Source organism: Schistocerca americana, chromosome 7 (assembly GCF_021461395.2).
Source record: "Schistocerca americana isolate TAMUIC-IGC-003095 chromosome 7, iqSchAmer2.1, whole genome shotgun sequence".
Lineage (NCBI taxonomy): Eukaryota > Metazoa > Arthropoda > Insecta > Orthoptera > Acrididae > Schistocerca > Schistocerca americana.
Genome location: NC_060125.1, coordinates 490,297,200 through 490,316,411, shown reverse-complemented (window position 1 = coordinate 490,316,411; position 19,212 = coordinate 490,297,200). Strand labels below are relative to the sequence as shown.

Below are 19,212 nucleotides of genomic sequence, written 5' to 3'. Positions count from 1 at the left end.
ATGTATTTGCTATCGCCCTTTATTATTTACTGTGGGCCCATTTAAAGGAGTAACGTTCCATGTTATTTGTTTGTTATTCAGTTCTATTGAGTCATGCTATTTGCACCATTGTGTGCCTATTTTGTCTGCATGCTATGGATGCTGCTCCTGCTGCATTACACCGTTCTGATGTTATTAAGTGTATGTGTTGGTGCACAACTATTTGGAATGAAACTTGGGTTTCTGCCTGCGTATAAAATGCTCAAGCAACTGACAGGTCTCTGGATTCCTTTCTTCTGTTTAGTGAGGAGTTCATGGCGATTTGTGTGACAATGATTGTTTTCTGATCTTCTTATCTTTCCTTTAGCATCACTCACCCGGCTGCCCTTTCGGGGCCGTTAATAATGTGGATCGGAATACCTTTTCCTCAGCTGCCATCCCGACTACTCCACCACCTGACAGCTGTAATGGGTCTGTGTGAAGTTTGACCAACACCATTCTTTTGACAGCTGCTTTGATGATTCCTTCCTCCTCGGGTTCTTCCTGACAGAAGACTCTCTTGGTTGACCCCTGAGATTGCTGTGGCTATTAAAGACCACTGTTGTGTTCTTCAATGCTACAAATGTCATCTATATCTCGACCATTGCCTGGCTTTTAAACGGCTTTGTGCATGGACCTGTTATCTTCTTAAATGCCAGAAACAGATTTCTTGGGAATGGTATGCTGCTGCCATAGGGCCGCTTACTCCCTCTTCGCATGTGTGGGCAAAGATCAGACGCATTTTTGGACGCCATCCTCCTACAAGTGTCTTAGGAATTTCCCTTAATGGTGTTATCCTCAGTTCGGACTCTTATCACCAAGCAGTTTGCCCGGGCCTCAGAATTGGTCCACTATTTGCCTGCATTCTGTCCTCGCAAACACTGTCTGGAACGACTCCCTTTATCTTTAATTCCCTGCTGCCTGGAGCCTCATACCAGGTGTAAAAGTATGAAATCAGAATTTCCCTATAGATGGTACTAGCCGTTAGTGTAGGACCTGTGAGACAGCGTCAACTGTGCCATCTGCTTTCTGTAACGGCTGACAACGAATGTCAACACACAGTAACCCAAGTTACATACATCAGTATCTGTTTCTAACCCATGTTTGTGCCTACAAACTATGATTTGTGGACAGCCTTGGTTTTCTGTTATCATTTGAGGAAAACTGCTGCAGAATTGTATCGAATGCTTGTCGAAGCTGTCAGTGAACTTGCTCTTGGGAAAACACAGTGTTTTGAGTGGTTCCAAAAATTCAAAATTGGTGATTTTGACATGAGAAATGATGAGTGTGGGAAACTACTGTAAAAGTTCTAAGACAACAAATTGTATGTCTTATTGGATGAAGATGATACTCAGACTCAACAGGAACTCACGGAACAATTGAATGTGATGCAGAAAGCTGTTTCTCTTCAGTTGTACGCTATGGGGAAAGGTGCAGAAAGCGGGGAAAATGGATTCTGCATGAATTGAATGAAAGACAGCAAGCAGATCGAAAGGCCACTTGTGAAATGCTGCTTGCCAGATACAAAAGAAAGACGTTTCTCCAGCGAACAGTGACAGGTGATGAAAAATGGATCTGTTTTTAGAATCCTAAGCATCATAAACTATGGATAAATCCAGGCAAACCATTGACATCCACTGCAAGACCAAATCACTTTGGAAAGAAGACACTGCTCTACGTTTGGTGGGATCAGACGGGTGTCATCTATTTTGAGCTGCTAAAACCTGTTGAAACCATTAACACTGATTGCTACCAACAGCAAATGATTGATTTAAATTGAGCATTACATGAAAAATGACTGGAATATGGAAAAAGGCAACACAAAGTCATATTGCTCCATGGTAACACCCCATCACACACAGCGAAATGGGTCAGGGAAACGATCGAGGCGTTCAGTTGGGAAATACCAAGGCATGTGGCTTATTCTCCAGATTTGGCTCCGTCTTATTATCATCTATTTGTATCACTGGGACACATTCTCAGTGTACGACACTTAAATTCACATCAAAATGTATGAAAATGGCTCGCTGACTGGTTTGCTTCAAAAGAAGAACTGTTTTTTTGGCATGGCATTTATAGTTTGCCAGGGAGGTGGGAGAACTCTGTAAATAGCAATGAAGATTATTTTGAATAAAATATTGTTTATCAGTTTCAAAAAACAAATGTGTAATTATTGCAACCAAATTCCAGTTTCATACTTCTACACCTGGTAATGCTCCCTTTAGTGAGTAGGAATTTGCCAGCACCCATGCTCTCTCTCCTGACACTGGACTTGGACTGGATCAGTACAAAACCAAATGCTTCAAAACTTTTTGGTGGCAGGCAGTATCTTATACGTCCCCTTTTTAACCGTCTCTGGCGTGAGGGGTAATTCCTTTCCAATGGTGAGAAAGTGTTGTTCTAGTTTGAAACTGGGTCAACCATGTCTTTGAATGGACAGCTGTCGTCCGATCAGTTTAAACAATGTACTCTGCAAGTTACATTAACATATAGTGAGTTGAAGGTAGTATTGGATACTTGAATCCCGTGACTTTCCTTCTTCAAACCAGGATGGTTTTCGCTGATATCGCTCTACTGCAGAAAGTGTAGTCCACCTAGAGTCTGTCACCTGAACAGCATTTGTCCAGCATCAACACCTTGTTACAGTCATCCTCAATCTACATAAAGCTTATGATACCACATGGCACTACCACATCCTTGCCACCTTACACGAATGGGGCCTCCATGCCCCACTCCTAATTTTTATTGAGAACTTTTTATCATGTTGCAGTTTTCAGGTACAGGTTGGCACTATCCATAATACCTCCCATCTGCAGGAGAATGGTGGAATGGTGGTCCTACAGGATTCTGTTTCGAGTGTCCCTCTCTTCTTAGTAGCTATTTATGGTCTGGTGGTGGCTGCAGAGCCTATAATGTCCCCCTCTTTGTATGCTGATGATTTTTGCATTTATTTTAATTCGTCTGTGATGGATGTTGCTGAGTGCAGACTGCAGGTGCTATACATTGAGTGCAGTCTTGGACTCCCATTCATAGCTTCCGTTTTTTGTCTGCCAAGACCTGCATTTTGCCTTTGTGTTGTCACCATGCAGTCCATCCCCATCTGGTTGTGTACCTTGATCTCCAGTCCATCAGTGGGATGGACTCTCATCATCTTTGGGGACTGGTCTTTGATGCCTGGTTGACAGGTGTTCCCCATTTTTATCAACTAAAGCAGACCTGTTGGTTGCACCTCAGTGCTCTTTGACACCTCAACAACACCAACTGGGGTGTGGACTGGACCACTCGGATACTGCTCTACACAGCATTGGTCCAGTCCTTTCTAGATTACAGGAGTCTCGTATATGGCTCAGTGTCACCTTCGACTGTTACAGATGTAGGACCTGATACACCATTGTGCCATATGACTGGCAAGTGTTACCGTCTGGATTAGCCCTGTGATCACACAACAGTTGACCGCCTATGCGTTATGCATCTGCTGCTCCCCAGAGCACCAGAACGACTGTGTCCTCTTTCCAGATATGCAGATATATCTCCTTCAGTGCTGGCCCAGGTCTTGGACTATGAACACTATCCACATCCAGTCCCTTTTTCCTGAGCTCCAACTTTCCCCTCCACCACCTCTTCTCCAGGCCTGCTCACGTACACCTCCGTTGTGCATCCTCCATCCACAATTTCCTTGTTCCAAAAGAATTGGCTCATCTTGAGGCCCTCCACCATCAATTCTTTTCCATTCTGGCCCTGTTTTTGAGTTCAGAAGTGTCTATATTGATGGTTCTATGGTCGCTCGTCATGCTGTCTTTGCTGATGTTCATGTGGAGTATAATGAACTCCACTCCAGTGCGCGCCCACACACACACACACACACACACACACACACACACACAGTAGTGTCATAGTGTCACCAAACAACAAAGGAGGACTAATGTGACAAGTTACCAGTAGTGAATATTAATTATCAGTGGGTGAGGTAACATTAACTCTGTCTCTCTCTTTGACGAGAGAGAGAGAGAGAGAGAGAGAGAGAGAGAGAGAGAGAAAGAGGATTCCAAGCAGAAATTTAAACAAAAATTACCATCTCTGTTTGTAAGGTCTCTTGGAATGTAACAATATTAAGAGACAGAAAGTTGCTACTCACAATATGACGGAGATGCTGAGTCGCAGGTAGGCACAACAAAAAAGACTATCACAATATAAGGCCACTTGCCAAATTAATCTCAATTGCTTCCTTAGTAACAATATCCCAACAGCTGGAACTGCGTGTTAAGACCTCTTTGTTGTTATATTCCATAGGATGATTTGTGTCAATGTTCTGCAACAGAAGATTTGCTCAGCTATTGTAAGTGTGTGCTCAATACACTGGTCTTCCATGGTCATGATGGACTGACCAATGTATGACTTGCCACAACTGCAAGCAGTGTGGTAGAAACCCAAATTGCAGAAATCGTGATCATCCTTTACAGACCCTGAAAAGCCTTAATCTTAGATGTTGGTCAAAAAACATGTTTCACAATGTGTCTCTGCAGAATACATCTGATCAAGTTTGAAACACTGCCTGCGTAAGGCAAAAAGACCATAGACTTCGGTGTCATCTTGTTATTTTTGTCATTCATCCAATTCATGATTGGTCGATAGTGCAACAAGCATCTGATTTATTTTTAACTGTAACCATTCTGCCAAAAGAAATCTTTGAGATGGATGAATTCATATGACAAACTTTCAGGGTCTGAGGTAATATGGGCCTATGAACCAAGCTATGAAGTACTCTTTCTTACTGGATAGTGACAACTAACAGCCTGAAGATGCAAATCTGTGTTAATAGATTGAAAAATCAGCCAACCAGTTGCAAATAAAAGTTTATTATTCCTGGAGCATGGTTTAGATATTTGTAAAAGTATATTCATCTGGAGTATTGGCTTTAAAAGCATGTGCACCAGTTGCAAAATAATTTTTTAAATATTTTGTGTGTGTGTGTGTGTGTGTGTGTTACGTCACACGATGCAATAGGTGTCACAAGATAAAATATTTGCGTAAATTACTTGTACCTTATGTCAGAGATTAAGGGCAACTGCTACAAATATACAGACTCAGGCGACCAGGAAAAATTGGGCTACAGAGAGCACTAAATACATGCATGTAAACTGCGCTGCGATTGTCTTGAACAACAGCATTTTATAAAAAAGTAAGTATGAAAATTCCTCCACAAGGCTATTAAAAATATAAAAAAATTTACAGGTGTACATTCCGTATAAAATTATTAATACATTTGCAGTAATATCATACATAAATTTAACATGCAGAAGGTAGAGTCCTGTTTAAAAGATCACTGTTACAAATGTAATGGGGAAAGAAGAGCAAATATAAGTGAAAACAACTTCACTTAGGAAAAAACTTCTGCTTAACACTATGGAAGCTTAAGCGATAAGAAAAATGGGAAAGCAGTGAGTGCTATATACGTGCGCTTAAGCTCTGCATCCTGCTGGTGTTAAGTAGCATAATTTTACATTAAAGCAATATGACAATTTCTTATAGAAGACCAATTTTAGAGGTTGACATTAAATATAAAGACATTTATGTAGCACAGTAATACTGTGCATAGCTTTAGTGTGCACAAAATAACAGATAACAAAGCTTACTTCTGTTACCAAAAAGGTGAAGGACATAATGAATGGATAAAATTACATTACAGCAGAAGAAGCTACATCACAACATAAAAAGAATATCTTCTATTAAACTATACTAATACCATTTTTTGGTGTATAAACTGTGTGAACATATGTTAATAAGGCCACGAGAAATGAAACCCAGTGACATGAAATGTCAGGAGCTAAACAGTAAAAAAATGTGTTTTGAAGAAAACGGCAAGTTCACTGACATTGGCAGATTTCATATATACGTATTATATGACCATGAGCAGAAGTTTAAATTCATTAAGGAAGTGCTTACCCGCTAGTTGCAACTGATTGTTCAAAATGTTACCATAACCCTTAGCAAGTTGTTTATAAATTTCAAATTTCAACTTCTTCTAATAAATCTAATTTCCAGCCTTTTATTTCCTTACGTAAAAATATGGTTTCTTCTAACTCCCTTCGAGAATGATCCGAAATATGTAAGTGTTCAGCAAATGGAGAATTATGCACATTTCCCATTTTCTTACCTGACAGGTGCTCCTTATATCTGGCTTTTATAGCCCTACCTGTCTGCCCTAAAACTAGCTAGAGCAACCTTTGCAAACGATTTTATAGATGCCTGAATTAGTGAAAGGATATTGTTCAGTTTTTAATGCATGTACTAAATTTTTCTTCAGAGTATCGTTCATAGTGAAAGTAACTTTATATCCATATTTTCTAGTTAGAAGACGGCTAATCCTGTATGATACATTACCTAGAAATGGTATCGAAATAAACTTACCATTTCCCTCTTCATTACTCTTCAGTTTGTCACCTAGTGTTGAAAATATTTTATGTACCTTTTTGTTGCTAAGTATTTGGTCGAATACGTCTTGTTTGTAATCATTATTGCTAGCAATAGTCTTAATCAAATTAATTTCTTTCTGAAATTTGTATGGACAAAGTGGTGTTGTTAAAGCATGATTTATTGCTGAATGAAAAAGTGCAACTTTATGAGCCTGAGGGTGGGAAGAATCTGATGGAATAATATTATCAGAGTATGTTGTCTTATGATGAATATTGAAAGTGACACTGCCATTCTGTATGCATAATTTAAGATCAAGGAAATTTAGGTCACCGTTCTCATTTTGAATTTCCTTTGTGAGTTTAATTTTCTCGTGGAAGCCGTTGAAGGTATCTTGCTACACAGTATGTTGGAGCATCAGTCAGTGTTACTGACAGAAGGCCTCCAAAGAACCCCTTCCTTGTGGATTTTCAGAAGGGGTGAAGGGGGGAGGGGGGGAGCAAAGTAAGAGTTAAACTTCTTGATAGTCTCTTGTGACAAGAATCTTTTTTTTTTTTTTTTTCGGAGGTTGTTAGTCTTCTCAAGCCTTTTTGTCGTTTCAGCACTGAGCCTGCGATACACTGGATAAAATAGTAAACACTACATCTTTTGAATGTAATCCTCCTTGTTCAACACATCTGTAGCAATGCCCTCACCATAGGTGAGATAGCAAAATCAGGATCCATCCTGAGCGATATTATGTCAGCTGAGGGGAACGTTTTGCATCCGCACAGGTGGATACTAATAACGTTATCTTATTTCTTTCGTTCCTTCCTTTAGTCTGTTGGTGCACATAAAATCAGATAAATGTGATGAAAATCAGTTTTACTAGAAATGAATTTTCTGTGCAGCAAGACTGGGTGACACATGGTAAGCATTGATGACTCTCGTCCAATTTAGCATTATAGCTGTGTTGTTATGTGGTTTAATGCAAACACATCTCTCCATGTCCCAGAGGAGTCATACTCTGCTAAGGGATTGCAGGCATTCCAGTAGGTACAGATTGCGCTGCAGCTGAGGCGAAGTGTATTATAAGTGGAGGTTTACTAGGGGGCTCTGCGTCTCATGCTGCTTGAAAGCAGTGGTGAATTAAATTCTTCAGACTTCTTTCTATTCAGAACTGGAGAGGCCAGTGATCAGGTAAAATTTGACCAAATTTGATAAAACTTTAGTATTGGAGAGTCAATGTTCAATCATTAGTGTGTTAGGATGTATAGAGAAGCCAGTGAAATTCAGAAACACAAAAAGAACTTTTAACAAAACAGAAAAAGGCCGACATTAGACACGTTATTAGGGTTAGCGCTAAATAAAACAAATGGCACCATATTTTCTGACACGCAAACTCTGCAGCACACTTCAGTGCAACTTCACCATTTTCAGCGGTGGTCATGTATCATCATGACTTGACTTATTGTGCAGTTATGAATAAACATTTCAACATCTTTGGCCAGCAGAATAAGTAGAGTGTACCTTGACTCATTTTTAAATCACTTTTCATTGGAGAACCTCCATTGCATTTGAAGATGCCTCCCTCATTAGGAGACACCAGGTTCGAAAATATGCCTTACCTTGGCTGAATTCCCAAAGAATTCTGCCTCCAAGGCGGAAAACATTGATCATGAAACCCTACATTATATGAGCCAATTCTACATTGTTATGTACTGTGATGTCGAGTAGCAGGGTTTTGTTATGTCCATAGCTCTGCAAGAAAAATCCATTACTGTACAAGTGAGTGTGTCCTGCTTAATTGGCTGTGGTAATTTGAACCATGATGAACCAGTAAGTATGACGCACACTATCTTCTAGAGTTTTGAAATAATAAGTTGATAAAGATTCTTCTGATGGAAGGTCTGTAAAATGACCACTGACTGGACTTTCATTCAGGACGACAACAGTTCAAATCCACATCCGGCCTTAGATTTTCTGTGATTTCTCTAATTGCTCCAGGCAAAGGCTGGAATGGTCCCTTTGAAAGGGCATAGTCAATTTCCTTCCCCATCCTAAAAACGTTCCGAACTTGTGCTCCATCCTTAATGACCTTGGTGTCGATGACAAGTTAAACTCTAGTCTTCCTTCCTTCTGTAAAATTTTCAGACTAGATTTACTTTTACTTGCTGAGCTTCAGTTGAAATGAATAGGGCAATCACAATACGTTTACCATCTCTTAAAACATGTATGTAGCATTAAACTAGTAAACAAATAATTTCCAATGAGTTTCTACAGGTCTCAGATTCAAAGGCAGCGTTTCTGGCTTTATTCAGCATCTATAGCCATACTCTGTGGACCATTGGGAAGTGCATGGGAAAGGGTACTCCCGTTGTACTACGTCTTAAGGTTTTGTCCTGTTCTATTCATTCATGGAGTGTGGGAAGAATGACTGTTTAAATGCCTCTGTGTAATCTAGTCTTCTCTACATGATCCTTACGGGAATGATGCTTAGGGGGCTGTAGAATAGTCCTAGATTTTTTTGTTGGAATTTTGTAAGTAGCATTTTGTGGTGTAATTTGCATCTGTCTTCAAGCATTTGCCAATTCATGTTTTCAAGCATTTCTGTGATGCTCTCCTAAGAGTGAAACAAACCTGTGACCATTAGTGGTGCCCCCTTGGTATACATTCTATATTCGATGTTCATCTTATTTGGTATGGGATCCCACACACTTGAGCATTATTCTAGGATGGGTTGCATGAATATTTTGTAAGCAATCTCCTTTGTTGACTGATTGTATTTTTCTAGAATGTTGTCAATGAAACAAATTCCGCCACCTGCTGTATGTGTGTCTGAAAGTATCTGATCAATCTATTTTATATCTGTACAAATAGTTATACTTAGGTATTTGTGTGAACTGACCTATTACATAAGAGTGTTATGCTTTCATGGCCAGAGTACTCTTCAGTAACATTCTTCTGGATATATGACTGCATCATATATGATAAAACTACCAATGTTTTGATAGCTATTACAGATAGTCTTTGTCAGAATGACTTCTTGCTGTTGCTGCACTATATTTATTACTTCAAAATTGCTTGGAATTCTGACACACTATGTTTTGATATCCCTTCCCATTGATCCTGACTCCCAGTCAGAATATAGGATGTTCAGATAATCAATATAAAGCAGCAATGACAAGCCACTAGTGGTCACTCTGATAAAGGTTGCCTGCAGTAGCTCCCTCTGATTACATTTGTGGCTCAGTGATATATGTAGATGCTGATTAATATCATACTCATGTAATACTGTGTTTTAGCATTTTATGAAGAGCATAATTTTATATTTTTGAACATTTAAAACAAGTTGTAAATTTCTGAATGGGGGGCTCCATATGGTTCCCAAGTTGTACAGCGACCATAAACCATAAAATTACCAAATAAGCAGCAACCAGTCACAAGATCATGTTTTCTATATTTACTTTTGCAAATTGATTTCAACTGATTAACAGCCATCATCGATGCTTTCAATGTGTATGTTCCCTGAGTAATAACACTGTCTTAAACAGATGTCAAACATAAACATAAACAAAAATTGATTTGCAAAAGTAAATAAAGAAAACATGATCTTGCAACTGGTTGCTGCTTATTTGGTAATTCTAGTTGTAAATATTTTCAGTGTTTTGGAATCTTATCAGTATCTGACTGAATGTTTGTGCTAATTTTTTAGTCATTGCTTCATTATAGATAACTACATCATTTGTAGTTATTATTAATCTTGTCTGTCAGTGACGTTAACAATTAGGGATCCAACACTCTCTCCTGGGCCATGCCTGAAGTTACTTTTACATCTAATGATGACTCTCCAAGAAAGATAACATGGTGCATCTTCCTTAACGAGAACTCCTCAATCAAGTCATAAATTTTGTTTGATACTCCTTACAGTCAATGCTTTGTTAATAAATGTTCATTTGGTACAAATTGAAATGAGTGAAATGCTTTTTGGAAGCCAAGATAAACTGCATCATACTTGATTGTCTTGATTTGCAGCTTTCAGAATATTGTCTATGGGAAAAGTGACCTTGCTGCTTACAAAACCAACACAACTGTTTTTTCCAACATGCAGTAACTCACCTTTGTAAAACATCTCCATGTAATAGTAATTCCAAACGTTCTTCTTCTGTGTCTTGAATACAAATAAAATTTTGGTGCCTTATTCACTTATCTGTTTTGGTTGGAAATTCTTTGACCTTCCCAGTGGTATGCATTACCATAGCAGAGGCATCCTTGTCTTTGTCTCCTCATTCCACAGTAATGGTCAGCCCAGTGTAATGTGTAAAATAGCTTTTACAAATATGACACTACACTGGATTTATTAATTTTTACACTCTTGTTTCAGAATATACTGCTACACTCACCACTCATTTTGTATTTGAGGTGTAATTAACTTTGGTTGCAACATTTTTTTTTTTTTTTAAAAAAAGAAAAAAAAATGAAGGCTCGGGAAAGCCAGTATCTGCAATCTGCTATTGTCAGAGTTCAAACATGGTGGCAAATAGGCTGCTATGTTGACAGTCATGAGCGCCATGAGTCAGTGGAAATATATTGTGTTTCAAACCCAGTTCTAAACTACTGGTCACTAAAAGTTCCTCATATTAAATCAGATCCTCTTGTAACAGCTTATTCTTGGCGCTCAGATTTAACCCATTTGGCTTTTTTGTATTGGATTAAAAAGCCTTACTCCAATACAGGAGGTAATGATATTACAAAAATTGTTAGGATAATTTTGTTGTTAACATTTGGAACTGCATATAGTTAAAATATACCTCGCACAGTTCACTCCTTAGTTACACCTTTTTTCCCTTCCAGAATGAAGAGTTTCGTCAAATCATTTGGTAAAATTATCTTTGTTAGGTTTATTAATGGCACTTAGGTGATATTTTGTGTTGTGGTTGCTGTGTTGTGATTTATTTTTTCATTTTGTTTCAGGAGCTGTCAAGTGTTTCAATGGGAAGGTGAGGAACTTCAGTAGGCACTCATAGAAACCGTTTTCTACTGGTGTATAATTTTGTAATATATTATCAGCAGCAGACTGTGACTGTGGTTCCCCATAGTATTAGTGTATATCTACTTGATTAAAGGTATATTTTTGAGAATTTACAGATGCTTTTGATTGTCATGAATAATGTGTTAATAGTAAATCGATGGATAATCTACAGTTCTGTATTCTGTAAACTTTGGCAGAAATACCTCCCTCAAAACATCATTTCCTCTTGATGGTTGTATAGTTAAACATGTAATTAATGCAATATTTCCACCTTTTTCCTCTCAACAACCAGTTTGTTCTAAGGAAGTGTTTGGTAGTAACAATCACAACTCAGTGTTGCAACCAGTCCATGTACGATGTGTCGGGTACACATATGGTAGTAGACCCACTGACCACACTGGGATCACACAATTGATGCCAGAGCTGTCAGCTCCTTGTGCATGCCAAGGAGTAGCTGTCTGTCTATTCGGGGGCACTGGGACCTTGAGCACTGGCCATCATGGTAGATGCCATGTGATCTGGTTGGGCAGTGCCTGTGAGAAGAGATCTCGTTTGAAGTAGGCAGCACCATAGTCGATAGTTAATGTAATGAAATGACTAAAATTATCAGATGGTGACCATGAGCATGTGACAGTATAGACTACCATTCAGTGCAGATTGTTATGACCCTAGGAACTTTCCCTCCTTGGCTATATCATGGGAGGAAAACAAAACCAAGCAAGTTGCAGAAACTTAATCTCCTCCATTCCTGGTTTGTACCTGAACAGACGAAGGGTCTTTTCTCACTAATTAGCCAATGTTCTTCATGGAGAATATTGAAAATGTATATGATGAACTCTCCTCCCTTAGTAAATTATGAGGTTGTTCGAGCTTATTTAAGGCAGCAAATCCTACTGAGTCCCAGGTGTTACTCTCTTGTAATCAACTTGGTAATGCACCTGCTAACATAACACCCCATCCTATAGGAACCTAAGCATGGTACAGGAATTAATTTTCCACTTGGACATAACACTGAAGATGGGCCAAGAACTAAGCGAATGCTTTGAGAGGTGAGGGGTCAACTTCCTACATCGTGTACATAGAGGCACACCAGACAACAAAGTTGACACTGGTGCATTCCTCCTTGCTTTTGAGGGAGAGTTTACCACTGTAGTGTGAAACTGTATTTCACATCCTCAATGCAGTGCTTTAAATGCCAGGACATTGGGCACTTGTTGTCTTTAGTGAAAACACAACCTGATTTATGGCTGGCCACTTTACAAATATTCACCATGTACACTACCACCTGTTTCTGTTGGTTGCAGGGACAACCACTCCTTGGTTCCTGAAGTGTGCTACTCTTATCAAGAAAAACAAAATCCAGAAAATGAAGGTCATAGATTACCTTTCATATTTTGAAGCTCAGGAAAAATACAATTGCTTGTACCCAGTCTAAATGATATTGACATTTGGGAGTACTTTTGCTAGGTTGAAGGCAGTACCCGATGTATTTACTGTCTCGATGTCGACTTTGGGTAGTCACATAAATAAACTTGACCATGTAACAATACCAGAGAAGGAAAGTTGCTACTCACCATATAGCGGAGATGCCGAGTCGCGAAAGGCACAATAAAAAGATTCACACACTCATAGCTTTTGGCCATTAAGGCCTTTGGCAGCAGTAGACCCACATACACACAAGCGCGCACACACACACTCAAGCAAACGCAACTTGCACACACGTCTGCAGTCTCAGAGAGCTGAGAGAGTGTAGTTTCTTTTTATTGTGCTTATCGCAACTCAGCATCTCCACTATATGGTGAGTAGCAACTTTCCTTCTCTGATATTGTTAAATTCCATCCTGGATTTTCCATTGTTTGATTAAACTTGGATACAATAGTCCCTCCCTTTTGTGGTTCCTGCGGCACCATCTTCGGGAACCCCTTCCCACACCTGGCTGCAGAAGCATATACTGTCTCTGGTATCTACCAATGACAGGACCGTCTTATGGTGCAAATCCTCTTCTCAGAATTATACAGAGCAACAACCCATCACCAGCCAATGGTTGAAGGAGTCACGGTATGTGGTTCTCACCAGGGCTGCCCACTCTTCTTCAGTTCCTACACCCACAGCAGATAAGTCCTCACATGGTTCTTAACTGCTGAAAGCTGTCAGAGAGAAAAAGAAGAAATCTCGGGTGAAGACTGCAGAACTACAACAAGTTATTTCCTTTTGTTCTGTGATCTGTGTTGTTCCCCAAGAAACACACCTCACTGAAGACCATTCTGCTACTCTATGAGGTTACTCTGCATAAAGATTGGAACTGTGCTGGCACCGCACCACTGGAAGTGCTATGTTTCTTTCTACGGGTCCACTCCACCTCTGCCTGGTACCATGTTTGAGCAAAGAATTGCAGCAGATATTTAGGATCATTGAAGGACCCTGAAACATCTCAAGTGATATCTTTAACAGACCTCCGTTATCACTTTTAACAGCTACATGCTAAGGCTTGCTGTCTAATTAGACACAGTAATGTGGAATGCTGGGTGCGCTATATTTCCTCATTGATGTAGGCCAAGCTCCTTACTTTACTGGGCTCCAATGATCAACAGCTGTCGTAGATCTGCTTAATGGTGGTATATGCACAAGTGTATCAGTTCCTGCCAAACACATTTCAACCCACTTTGCTACTGCTTCAGGGTCCTCTTCTTACCCAGCCACCTGTTGAACGCATAAAAGAGTAGTTGAAAACCTCACCCTCTCCTTTACCCCCACCCGCACACCAAATTATATAAAGAACTTTTACTGGCTGGAAACTGCTTCAGATTCTTGGCTTGCAACATGATGTATCCCGAAGCCCTGATTTGATAATCAGATGATACAGTACCTGGATGATCCAACATCTGAATGTTACTCAAAGACACCTTCTACTCAAGGTCTTAACCATATTTGACTAGGAGGTCTTTTCCGCTTGCAGTGACATTATAGTGTCATCATCCCAAGCCTTAAACCAGGCAAATTGTTGGGAACCATTAGGCAACAGAAAGTTAAACAATGGTAGTTTTCAGGAACAGAATGAGTCGTCGTTAGGCAGGAACAACAAAGGAAACAAGCAACAATTACAGGTTACTCATGTTTTTAAGGTTCTAGTTTAGACTGGTCAGTACTGTTGTGCAAAGTCAGTATGGAGACAGAGGAGTGTAGTGGTGGTGCTTTTGTTCAAACAAGTTGCAGTATTGGTAGAGCACAAGCATCTGAACGTCATAAAACAACATATGGAACAAAATGTGGCATTCGCTTTGTACTGTATGATCTGGATGAATCGGACCAAGATTTGTTGCTATGGAGATCCGGGATACACCCTGTGGGCACAAGAAGTACAGTTCCAGGAAACTTTAGTGTTTGTTATCATCGTATGAAAGTGTTTCTGGATAAGTATTCTTTCTTACAAAGTAGTTGTTTTGATCCATTTCAGATTCATAAGAAGACAGTGAAGTGTAGCCTCAGAGAAATTTTTACAAAATCAGTATTGAAAGTGAATCGGTGCATGATACCAGGACAAAAGTTATGTTCCAGGTGGGTTACACTGCTAAAAAATGAAGAATATTCTGATAATTTACATGACAGTGACGAAGAGTATCAGCCACCTACAACCACAGCGAATGAGCAATTATATACTTCAGTGGCTGCTCTTGGTTTGTCTCCCATGAAGACACACAAAGTTGGGAAAAGAGACAGGCCCAGCTATGGTAGAAGAAAACTACAAGAAGCACAAATGGAATTAAAACACAAAATAGCTGACACACTAATGGTGGAAGAGGAAGAACTATCTGCTCCAAAGGAACAGAAATGCTCTGATTTGGACAAAATTGTGCATAATAGGGGGGAGGGGGGGGGGGGGGGGAGGGGGGAATGTGCCATATCCACACACCAGAAAAAAGTAGCTATTCTTACCCTTGCACCTTCCAGCTGGTCTATTGACTGCACTGCAAAGGAATTCAATGTTTCTACATATATGGTAAAGCAAGCTAGGAAAATAAAAGCAACCCAAGGAGTGAAACTTCCTGCCAAATTAAAACTGTGCGCTGGACCGAGACTCGAACTCGGGACCTTTGCCTTTCGCGGGCAAGTGCGCTACCAACTGAGCTACCCAAGCATGACTCATGCCCCGTCCTCACAGCTTTACTTCTGCCAGTACCTCGCCTCCTACCTTCCAAACTTTACAGAAGCTCTCCTGCGAACCTTGCAGAACTAGCACTCCTGAAAGAAAGGATATTGCGGAGACATGGCTTAGCCACAGCCTGGGGGATGTTTCCAGAATGAGATTTTCACTCTGCAGCGGAGTGTGCACTGATATGAAACTTCCTGGCAGATTAAAACTGTGTGCCGGACAGAGACTCGAACTCGGGACCTTTGCCTTTCGCGGGCAAGTGCTCTACCAACTGAGCACCCAAGGACGACTCATGCCCCGTCCTCACAGCTTTACTTCTGCCAGTACCTTGCCTCCTACCTTCCACTTCAAAACTTTACAGAAGCTCTTCTGCGAACCTTGCAGAACTAGCACTTCTGAAAGAAAGGATATTGCGGAGACATGGCTTAGCCACATCCTGGGGGATGTTTCCAGAATGAGATTTTCACTCTGCAGTGGAGTGTGCGCTGATATGAAACTTCCTGGCAGATTAAAACTGTGTGCCGGACCGAGACTCGAACTCGGGACCTTTGCCTTTCGCGGGCAAGTGCTCTACCAACTGGATTACAAAGGTGCAATGAAGCTGATAGTGTGTGACATCAGTTCCTACCAGTGCATGACACACAGGTTTGAAAAGTGTCCTGGTAAGGCAAATCTTGCAGAACACATGAATAACAAACTGTATCAAGAGGATGTCGTTATCAGGAGAAAGAAAACTGGCGTTCTACGGATCGGAGCGTGGAATGTCAGATCACTTAATCGGGCTGGTAGGTTAGAAAATTTAAAAAGGGAAATGGATAGGTTGAAGTTAGATATAGTGGGAATTAGTGAAGTTAGGTGGCAGGAGGAACAAGACTTCTGGTCAGGTGACTACAGGGTTATAAACACAAAATCAAATAGGGGTAATGCAGGAGTAGATTTAATAATGAATAGGAAAATAGGAATGCGGGTAAGCTACTACAAACAGCATAGTGAACGCATTATTGTGGCCAAGATAGATACGAAGCCCACGCCTACTACAGTAGTACAAGTTTATATGCCAACTAGCTCTGCAGATGACGAAGAAATTGAAGAAATGTATGATGAAATAAAAGAAATTATTCAGATTGTGAAGGGAGACGAAAATTTAATAGTCATGGGTGACTGGAATTCGAGTGTAGGAAAAGGGAGAGAAGGAAACATAGTAGGTGAATATGGATTGGGGGACAGAAATGAAAGAGGAAGCCGCCTGGTCGAATTTTGCACAGAGCACAACATAATCAGAACTAACACTTGGTTTAAGAATCATGAAAGAAGGTTGTATACATGGAAGAACCCTGGAGATACTAAAAGGTATCAGATAGGTTATATAATGGTAAGACAGAGATTTAGGAACCAGGTTTTAAATTGTAAGACATTTCCAGGGGCAGATGTGGACTCTGACCACGATCTATTGGTTATGACCTGTAGATTAAAACTGAAGAAACTGCAAAAAGGTGGGAATTTAAGGAGATGGGACCTGGATAAACTAAAAGAACCAGAGGTTGTACAGAGATTCAGGGAGAGCATAAGGGAGCAATTGACAGGAATGGGGGAAATAAATACAGTAGAAGAAGAATGGGTAGCTTTGAGGGATGAAGTAGTGAAGGCAGCAGAGGATCAAGTAGGTAAAAAGACGAGGGCTAGTAGAAATCCTTGGGTAACAGAAGAAATATTGAATTTAATTGATGAAAGGAGAAAATATAAAAATGCAGTAAGTGAAACAGGCAAAAAGGAATACAAACGTCTCAAAAATGAGATCGACAGGAAGTGCAAAATGGCTAAGCAGGGATGGCTAGAGGACAAATGTAAGGATGTAGAGGCCTATCTCACTAGGGGTAAGATAGATACCGCCTACAGGAAAATTAAAGAGACCTTTGGAGATAAGAGAACGACTTGTATGAGTATCAAGAGCTCAGATGGAAACCCAGTTCTAAGCAAAGAAGGGAAAGCAGAAAGGTGGAAGGAGTATATAGAGGGTCTATACAAGGGCGATGTACTTGAGGACAATATTATGGAAATGGAAGAGGATGTAGATGAAGATGAAATGGGAGATATGATACTGCGTGAAGAGTTTGACAGAGCACTGAAAGACCTGAGTCGAAACAAGGCCCCCGGAGTAGACAATATTCCATTGGAACTACTGACGGCCGTGGGAGAGCCAGTCCTGACAAAACTCTACCATCTGGTGAGCAAGATGTATGAAACAGGCGAAATACCCTCAGACTGCAAGAAGAATATAATAATTCCAATCCCAAAGAAAGCAGGTGTCGACAGATGTGAAAATTACCGAACTATCAGCTTAATAAGTCACAGCTGCAAAATACTAACACGAATTCTTTACAGACGAATGGAAAAACTAGTAGAAGCCAACCTCGGGGAAGATCAGTTTGGATTCCGTAGAAACACTGGAACACGTGAGGCAATACTGACCTTACGACTTATCTTAGAAGAAAGATTAAGGAAAGGCAAACCTACGTTTCTAGCATTTGTAGACTTAGAGAAAGCTTTTGACAATGTTGACTGGAATACTCTCTTTCAAATTCTAAAGGTGGCAGGGGTAAAATACAGGGAGCGAAAGGCTATTTACAATTTGTACAGAAACCAGATGGCAGTTATAAGAGTCGAGGGACATGAAAGGGAAGCAGTGGTTGGGAAGGGAGTAAGACAGGGTTGTAGCCTCTCCCTGATGTTGTTCAATCTGTATATTGAGCAAGCAGTAAAGGAAACAAAAGAAAAATTCGGAGTAGGTATTAAAATTCATGGAGAAGAAATAAAAACTTTGAGGTTCGCCGATGACATTGTAATTCTGTCAGAGACAGCAAAGGACTTGGAAGAGCAGTTGAATGGAATGGACAGTGTCTTGAAAGGAGGATATAAGATGAACATCAACAAAAGCAAAACAAGGATAATGGAATGTAGTCTAATTAAGTCGGGTGATGCTGAGGGAATTAGATTAGGAAATGAGGCACTTAAAGTAGTAAAGGAGTTTTGCTATTTGGGGAGCAAAATAACTGATGATGGTCGAAGTAGAGAGGATATAAAATGTAGGCTGGCAATGGCAAGGAAAGTGTTTCTGAAGAAGAGAAATTTGTTAACATCCAGTATAGATTTAAGTGTCAGGAAGTCATTTCTGAAAGTATTCATATGGAGTGTAGCCATGTATGGAAGTGAAACATGGATGATAAATAGTTTGGACAAGAAGAGAATAGAAGCTTTCGAAATGTGGTGCTACAGAAGAATGCTGAAGATTAGATGGGTAGATCACATAACTAATGAGGAAGTATTGAATAGGATTGGGGAGAAGAGAAGTTTGTGGCACAACTTGACCAGAAGAAGAGATCGGTTGGTAGGACATGTTCTGAGGCATCAAGGGATCACCAATTTAGTATTGGAGGGCAGCGTGGAGGGTAAAAATCATAGAGGGAGACCAAGAGATGAATACACTAAGCAGATTCAGAAGGATGTAGGTTGCAGTAGGTACTGGGAGATGAAAAAGCTTGCACAGGATAGAGTAGCATGGAGAGCTGCATCAAACCAGTCTCAGGACTGAAGACCACAACAACAACAACTACATGATGAACTC

At 40.2% G+C, this 19,212-nt stretch overlaps 1 protein-coding gene across 3 annotated transcripts in view; it reads left to right on the top strand.

Annotated features, from left to right (window-relative positions):
* The window catches only part of LOC124621849 (transmembrane protein 131), a 386,383-nt gene that overhangs the window by 51,036 nt on the left and 316,135 nt on the right, over positions 1-19,212 (top strand). For all 3 annotated transcript variants that reach the window (XM_047147293.1, XM_047147295.1, XM_047147292.1), the window contains exon 3: positions 11,383-11,408. In XM_047147293.1, coding sequence (XP_047003249.1) covers positions 11,383-11,408 — 26 coding nt within the window. The remainder of the gene's footprint in view (positions 1-11,382; positions 11,409-19,212) is intronic.